The 8,459-nt window shown below is 44.9% G+C and overlaps 1 protein-coding gene across 1 annotated transcript in view; it reads left to right on the forward strand.

The window, feature by feature from the left end:
• The window catches only part of HRH1 (histamine receptor H1), a 73,187-nt gene extending 65,628 nt beyond the window's left edge, over positions 1 to 7,559 (forward strand). The window contains exon 2 of the mRNA XM_032411936.1: positions 4,670 to 7,559. Coding sequence (XP_032267827.1) covers positions 4,705 to 6,165 — 1,461 coding nt within the window. The 5' untranslated portion in view covers positions 4,670 to 4,704 and the 3' untranslated portion in view covers positions 6,166 to 7,559. The remainder of the gene's footprint in view (positions 1 to 4,669) is intronic.
• Positions 7,560 to 8,459: the final 900 nt, after the last annotated feature.

An 8,459-nucleotide genomic window follows, 5' to 3' on the forward strand; every position in this document is an offset into this window, starting at 1 on the left:
ATTACTAATGGTGCTCCATAAATGTGATTATCAGTGACTGCATGATATTCTATTCTGTAGCTATCCCATAATATATTTAGTTCCCAGATGTTAGATTTCTTTCCTTTTATCGCCTATCATAAATGATGTTGCAATAAGCATCCTTGTGCATAAATCTGTATTCATGTTTTGGATTACCATGAGAGAAATTTCCAACAATAAAGTTTCCAGGAAAAAAGAGAAAAGTTAAATGAAGGTTATCAATATTCATCAGTAGCATAAATCTTACCTCCAGTTTTTGCTGGTTTAGACATCTTTGTTGAAAAATAAGCCTACACCTTCTGCAGTTAGATCCTTCTTCCTGTGTGTCCTGTTGCTCTTCATTTGTGTCTCGCTTCTTCAGAGCCCATCCAATGAACGTCTGTTGAGCATCCCTCATGTACCTGCCCAGCACCAGCATGGGAGAATGGCAGTGAATGAAAAGGAGTGGGCCCTGCCATAAAGGAGGGGGTGTCTCCTTGATGGCCATGGGTGCCTCACGTCGGAAACAGAAATAGTGGACACTTTCCATGCCCCGGAGGTGCTCCCTGTTTAGTTAGGGACAATCAGCTAAAGAAAGAATGATAAGCTGGGTGATATCAAAGGGAAAGTTAGAAGTGTTGTGGGGACACAGAGGGGAGCAACTAAGAGCTTCAAGGCAAATGGTGCTCCATGAGGGGGAAACAGCACAAGCAGAAGCACAGAGGTGTAAAAGAGCTTTCTTACACCTTGTCCCCTAATGCCTTCCCTGACTCATCATTCCAACAATTCCCTCCCAATTCCTCGAACTCAGATCTGTACTTTTATTCTTTCTTTTCTTCATCCTTAAATTCCTCTTCCTTCCTCCTGGTGAACCTCTATTCATCCTTCGAAGCCCAGCTCACACATCACTCTTCTCCAATGTTCTTCTTGCATGCCTCCCATGATGGAGAACTTACTATCTATCAAGGCAATTCATTGCATTGTTAGATAACATCTATTTTTAGAAAGTCCTTTTTGACCTTGAGCATAAAGCTCAAGGCAGTTGAGGTGTTTATTCTTCAGTTAGACCTGTAGTTCTCAACTAAGGATCATTTTACCTCCCAGTGGATATCTGGCAATGTCTAGAGATATTTTTGGTTGTCACAACTGGGAAGAGGGGGAGGATGCTACTGGCACCTAGCAAGCAGAGACCAGGGATGCTGCTAAACAGCCAACAATGCACAGGACAGTCCTTCACAACAAAGAATTATCCAGTTCAAAATGTCAATAGAACAAAGGTTGAGAAATAGATAGACTCAGGTTTGAATCTTGACTTCACCAGTCTCTTCCTAGCTGTGTGACCCTGAGTTGGTTGCTTCACCTCTCTGAGCCTGAGCTGAGCATTTCCTCATCTCTACCTTGGGGATCATCACAAGACCTCCCTATGGGCTTGTGGTAGGCATTTAATAACCGATATCTGAAAAGCCCAGGGCTTGGCTCCTTACTGTTGTAGCTGTTCCAGTCAGTATTCCCAAGGATGTGGAAGAAACGTTGACTACCTTTGTTTACTTGCTGGCACTTGGGCCTGATTGGATTAGACTATTTGTAATCACTCTGGAAAAGGTCCCTCCATCATGCAGCTAATGGTTTTGGAATGGAGCCATTGCCTTAATTCAAAAATGATGGCTTGCTTGTACACTCGAGCCTCTTCGAGAAAAGGGATTCATTTCTGTGTGTCACCCGGTCCTCATTACCTGGGGATTAGCAGAGCTTTCCCACCCCACTGCCTCAAATGACCCTCCCAACAGCCCAGGGAGAGAGATAATGATGTTTTCCCTACTTTACAGGTAAGGAAATTCGACGCGTGGCTGTTTACCCAAGCTCCACACAGCCCAAGTGGCAGAGCTGGGGTGAGAACCCTCTCCTTCCATCACCTGTCCTCTAGGGACACAGTGCTATAAAAAATCTACAGGTGCCCGCTTTTCTTCTCCAACTGCCCTGTCCAAAGTGCCTCCTCTGGCTTCCATTCTCTCTTCTCAGAGCACACCCATCGCCCACACCATCTCTGTAGGCTTGGCCTTGATCCCAGAGAGAGCACCTCAGAACCTGCTGGGATCTGGGCAGCCCAAAGGGAGCATGGCCTCCTGTGTATCGTGAGGTGCAGTGAGGATCCCCGTCCCCACACAATTCCCACACTCAGTCTGACATCCCTTTGGCATTTATAGAGAGAGAACCATTCAACGATCTGCTTTTCCAAAAGGCAGATCCCCGAGGGAGGGAAGAGCGCCTTACATGAATTATCTCACCGGGTGGGGCATGTTCGGGGATTGGATAAGAAGACCAGAGAGCAGGAACAGCATACGGGGCCTGTGACCCTGGCAGCCACACAGGCCCTGTGCTCAGGAGGGCCCCTGTCTCGGTTTCCTGTTCTGCTGTTGCCATCTTGAAATTCTTAATAATTGTTTAATTTTTAATTTTACACGGGGCCCCGCAAATTACGTAGCCAGTCCCGAGCGGGATATGAGGTCGCCATGGACATGGCTGCTCCTGCCACCCTTTTGGGGGCCTGCCCTGTGGGGCCCACTCTTCAGGGTTCTCTCAGGCTTCCTCCTCTTTCCCTGACACCCCGACCACCCCCACCCCTCCCCGCCCCGCATTCCTCAGGAGAGGCAGCAGGTGGGGGTTGCGGTTGCCTTTCCAGGAATCCTTCCCTATTCCATGGCTTCAGAGGATAAAAGTGGATCCTCTTGCTTCTGAAGCAGCTCACTGAGCTGAAGGGAACCTTTCACCAGTAAATAGCTGTTGAATGAGTAAGTTCTGAACTGAGATGCTTCACGGCACCTGCCTCTCTCTCACTCACTCATCCATTTAACGAATATGTATTGATCGTTTGCTTTTATGTTTATGCAAACTAACACGTCCAAGCTACAGAGGAGAACATGTGATAAGGAATCGAGCTTACAGTGGTAGGTGAGGAGGATAAATGTATATATGCTACGTTAATCTCCCCCAACATCTTCCTATGAAAATTATTGATAAAATAGAAAAGTTGGAAGCATTGTACAGTGAACACCCATATATCTACCACCTGGGTTATAAATTAACATTTTGCTCTTCCTGCTTTATTACATGTCTGTTCCTTTATCCCTTCTTCTAACCAACTACCCACCCAACTTGTTTTTTGATTCATTTCAAAGTAAGCTGTAGACCTCAGTAGATTTCACCCCTAAACACTTAATATGCGACAGTAATTTTTAGGTCAGTGATCTCAATTCAATCGTCACAACTTTTCTTTTTTAGTCAAAAAGGAAAAAAATCAATGATTTTTATATTAAAAAATCATTTTCTGTCACATTGTTGAATGACAAATAGTATATGCAGAGTGAAAAGAGATTCTCGATCCCCCTCTGTGTGCAATGAGGCAAAGAGAGAAATGAGAAAATAGAACTGTCCTCAAGGCAACAAGGAAAAAAAGAGAAACGAGACACATCTGTAGCAGAGGGTGGTTGGAGCTACCTTGAGAATAGCAGCCTGTGGGAATGTTTGGGGGAAATGCTTCCTGCTTTCTCCCACCCAAAATCAAAAATAAAACTGAGATGAACTTCCTTAGCCTCTTTCCTCCTTCCTGGGATGGCTGCAGACTATTCCAAGGGGTGTGAGCTTGGTCAGGGCTGAAGGTGAAGCTGTGAGGTGCTGGTTTGGGATGTGGAAGTGGAGAAAGAGACAGGCTGAAGCTGTAGGTTTGGGGGCTATTATCCTCACAGAGCTGATGGCTGGGGCTGACAGGAGTGAGTGGGGAAGGCTCTCAGGCAGACAGTGGAGAGTGACAGGAGCAGAGAGCAGGACTGGGTCATAAGAGGAGAAGGCGATGCTGTTCAGAAGAGGCATACTGGAAGAAGCTGGAGGGTTGCTCTGATGGGCAGTTCAGAGCTGGAGGAGAATATGAAAAAATACCCAAAGCAGGACTCTGAACAGGATACCTGGAAAAGCCTTTAGAGATCACCTGCGCCACTTTTCACGTTTGACCTGTGAGAAAACACAGCCTGAGAGATCACTCAGAATACCAATGGCAGAGCTGGGGCAAAATCAGTGCTATCCACATGATGCTTTTCCAACAAAGTAACTCAAGGGTTCCTCCCACAAGGATCAAATGCTGTAGGATCTTGCTTTTTATCTGAAAAAAAAAATATCATACAAATTTAGTTTTCTTCTTAAGAATTTATCTGGCTTTGTCTTAATATGAAAGTAGTTTGTTTTTGCTAAATTTTTAAGAGAGATTTACACTCTGTTAGGGCTTCTCAGTTTTCTTCAAACTAGAGTGCCATATCAGGTGTAGACCAGTCATAATGCAGTCCACCTTCCCAGAACACATGCAACATGGGACTTATACAAACTTTGCCTTGCTTTTGCCCAACTCCCTGACTAGAATGTAAACTCCATGAGGGCAGAGATTTTTGTTTTGTTCACTGCTATATTCCCAGTGCCCAGAACAATGCCAGGAATTCACTAAATAGTCATTGAATAGGTGAAGAAATGAATGACTAAGGAAGAAGGGGATATAGACTGTCGGTAACCAGCAGTATCCACTGCCCTGAACAGCATGCAACCCCAGTTACAGCAACTTGATGGTACCAAGTGACTCTACTGATCTCCAAGGCTCTGACCTTAATCCTTGTGTCTTTCTTCCCAGGGAGGGAGCCACAGCTGGAGGCTGCTCTTGTGCCAATGACCATTCCCAATTCTTCCTGCGCCTTCGAAGACAAGATGTGCGAGGGGAACAAGACCACCATAGCCAACCCCCAACTCATGCCTCTGGTGGTGGTCCTGAGTGCCATCTCCTTGGTCACAGTGGGACTCAACCTGCTGGTCCTATATGCTGTGCGGAGCGAGCGGAAGCTACACACTGTGGGGAACCTGTACATTGTCAGCCTCTCCGTGGCAGACTTGATCGTGGGAGCTGTCGTCATGCCCATGAACATCCTCTACCTCCTCATGTCCAAGTGGTCCCTGGGCCAGCCTCTCTGCCTCTTTTGGCTTTCCATGGACTACGTCGCCAGCACAGCATCCATTTTCAGTGTCTTCATCTTGTGCATTGATCGATATCGCTCTGTCCAGCAGCCCCTCAGATACTTGAAATATCGTACCAAGACCCGAGCATCAGCCACCATCTTGGGGGCCTGGTTTCTCTCCTTCCTGTGGATTATTCCTATTCTGGGATGGCATCACTTTATGTCACAGGCCTCGGGACACCGGGAAGACAAGTGTGAGACAGACTTCTATGATGTCACCTGGTTCAAGATCATGACTGCCATCATCAACTTCTATCTGCCGACCTTGCTCATGCTCTGGTTCTACGCCAAGATCTACAAGGCTGTACGGCAACACTGCCAGCACCGAGAGCTCATCAATGGATCCCACCCTTACTTCTCTGAAATTAAGCTGAAGCCAGAGAACCCCAAGGCAGGGGCCAAAAAACCAGGGAAGGAGTCTCCCTGGGAGGTTCTGAAAAGGAAGTCAAAAGATGCCAGTGGTGAGCCTATCCTGAAGCCACCATCCCAAGACCCAGGGGAGATGAAATCCCCAGGTGTCTTCAGCCGAGAGGAGGACAAAGAAGTGGACAGACTCCAGTGCTTTCCACTTAATATTGTGCAGGTGCAAACTGAGGCAGAGGGGAGTGGCAGGAGTTATGTAGTTTTCAACCAGAGCCAGAGCCCGCTTGGGATGGATGAACAGAGCCTGAACATGCATGGGGCCAATGAGATATCAGAGGATCAGATCCTAGGTGATAGCCAGTCCTCCCGGACAGACTCAGACACCCCCACAGAGTCAGCATCAGGGAAAGGTAAACCTAGAAGTGGGTCTAGCATAGGCCTTGATTACATCAAGTTCACTTGGAAGAGGCTCCGCTCACATTCAAGGCAGTATGTGTCTGGGCTGCACACGAACCGAGAACGGAAGGCCGCCAAACAACTGGGTTTTATTATGGCGGCCTTCATCCTTTGCTGGATTCCTTATTTCATCTTCTTCATGGTCATTGCCTTCTGCAAGAACTGTTGCAATGAGCATGTGCACATGTTCACCATCTGGCTGGGCTATATCAACTCCACACTGAACCCCCTCATTTACCCCTTGTGCAACGAAAACTTCAAGAAGACATTCAAGAAAATTCTGCACATTCACTCCTAAGGGAGGCAACAAGAGGATGCAAACAAAGCAATGTTCCTGAAGAAAATGGAGGATGAAGGCCTGTGAGTTGCCAGACACCTGGACTTTCTGGAGTCAAAAAGAATAGTCTTAAGGACTAGTAACTTGGAAAGTTCTTAGGTACCATTGCAGAACAGCAGATGGCGGTGGTCAGCGGATAGATTCTGTACTCTGAGCAGAGAGCAGGACATTTCCAAGGGAATCAGATCTGGATGAGTTCTCCTGCTCCTCAGGAAGTGTGGGAGCCTCAGACTCTCATTGTAATTCAAGCGTGCAGACGGGAATTAATTGGAAACCGAAGGGACACGTGGGGAGAGTTTCACTGCTGAATTAGACAGAACTCTTAAGCCTTCCTGGAATGGAGTTATAGGACTGTGTAGAGACCTTACATATGCAGATAGATGCTGTCCCCTTCCAGGGGTCACCTTGATAGGCATGACAGCAATTCTATCGTGACTGTGGTCACTTCTTAGAACACCTCTCCTCTGAGCCCCTTCTACAGCTTTCTCAGAACCAGTGTCTGAACCACCTTGGAAATTCTGCCTTATTATTTCTCATTCACGCATATCTTAGAGTTAGTAGGAAATTATGCAGCTTGTACGTTCACTGTTTTCAACCCCCAATTCCTTTTGACTAGTAACAAAAAAATGATAAAAGATGCCCTCAAAAGAAAGAGGAAAAGGGTATTTTTTAATGGTTGCAAAATAAAAACAAAAAAATGGGAATGGAGAGAAGAAAGCCACGTTTCTTGAAGGCTGGGTTATGTTTATCTCATTGAAGCTCTATGACACCCCACAGCAGGAGGATGGTGTTACTAGAGGAGCAAATTGAGGTGTGGCAAGGTGAAATAAGGTGCCCAACATCACATAGTTGGAAGGAAAACCCGGTGGGGTTCCAGCTTATTGTCACATGTTACCTCCAAATGGCAAAAATTTGTCCCGTTAAGTATACAACACATACATACACACACACACACACACACACACACACACTATTCCTGAAAGTGGTGGCAGTTCTCAAAAGGATGTGTTGAGAGAAGGAATGGCTGACATAGAATATGCCCGAGGCTGCAGAAGGTGATACTTTGAAGGCAGTGTGCATTTTTATCTGTGAGTTCTGCTGTGTTTGTTGAAGAAAAGTCATCATGTTCTTTTATAGGCACACTTTTTCAGTAAAAACTAGCAAAGGCATGGGAACATCCAGTTTTCCTTGGGTTTATATCGCAATCTGGTTGTGATTTATATTTTAAAACTTAATGCCAAACTGTCATATATGTAGAAAAATGGAGTGCGTGTAAAAGCTGATATTTTGTCTCTTGTGTTCCTGTTTGCATGATCTGTTAAAATGACAGATTTTTACCTACCTAAAATATGATATTTGAACCTATACTGAGTTTGATTTATTTAATTCTACCTTTCTGAGTCTCTTCAACTGAGAAGATGTATTGAAATGTACTGTCAAATATTACGAGATCTGATATAGGGTTTCTCTTTGGTTTCTGGTCACATTTGTAAATGTCTTTAGAAAAGAACTTACTTTTTATAACAATCTTCACTCTCTGCTTGGCATCCCCCCAAAGCTCTTCTTGCTCAAAACTGGGGGAGCAAAAGAGACCTTTATACTGGTTTTAAAAGCTGCAGCTGGTCTGTTCCCAGGTCAAAAAACATTTCCCAAATGCCCCTTATTTATGTTGATAAATGGTTGAGACAACTAGTGAAGACAAGTGTTGATGAGCTCTGACTTTGGGTTGAAGAGACCTGGATTTGAATCTGACAAGAACAAGAAATGGTCAATATAAACTGTCAGAGCATAAAAAAACGAGGCCTATGCATTATTGAATACAGTGTTTATGGTGCATGCAGAGTGTCTTGTACACAGTGGGGACTCATATGTAATTTTAAAACATACTGAGCATACTATGTGCCAGGCCCCATGCTTTGCCACCATTATCTACTTTAACCTATACACCAATCTCATGAGGGAGATTTCTGTGTCTTTACAACTAGGTAAACTGAGTCACAGAGAGAAACTGAGGAATGGGAAGGCAGACAGAAAAGGAGAAGTAGAAAGTGGGGGACAGAAAGAGCATAAACCAAGTGGCATAATATTAATACATTCAAGAAAAATCTACATTCAAGAACATACTCTGTATTAATGTATTCAGAAGTTAAATATATTCAAAAGAAGAATAAACCATCCTTAGCTTTTGATAAATAGAAATTCCTTCAAATGATTTGTGAAGACCACATGAAAACCAGTCAACTACTGCATCACAT

Source organism: Phoca vitulina, unplaced genomic scaffold (assembly GCF_004348235.1).
Source record: "Phoca vitulina isolate PV1807 unplaced genomic scaffold, GSC_HSeal_1.0 scaffold13, whole genome shotgun sequence".
In the NCBI taxonomy this organism is placed as follows: domain Eukaryota; kingdom Metazoa; phylum Chordata; class Mammalia; order Carnivora; family Phocidae; genus Phoca; species Phoca vitulina.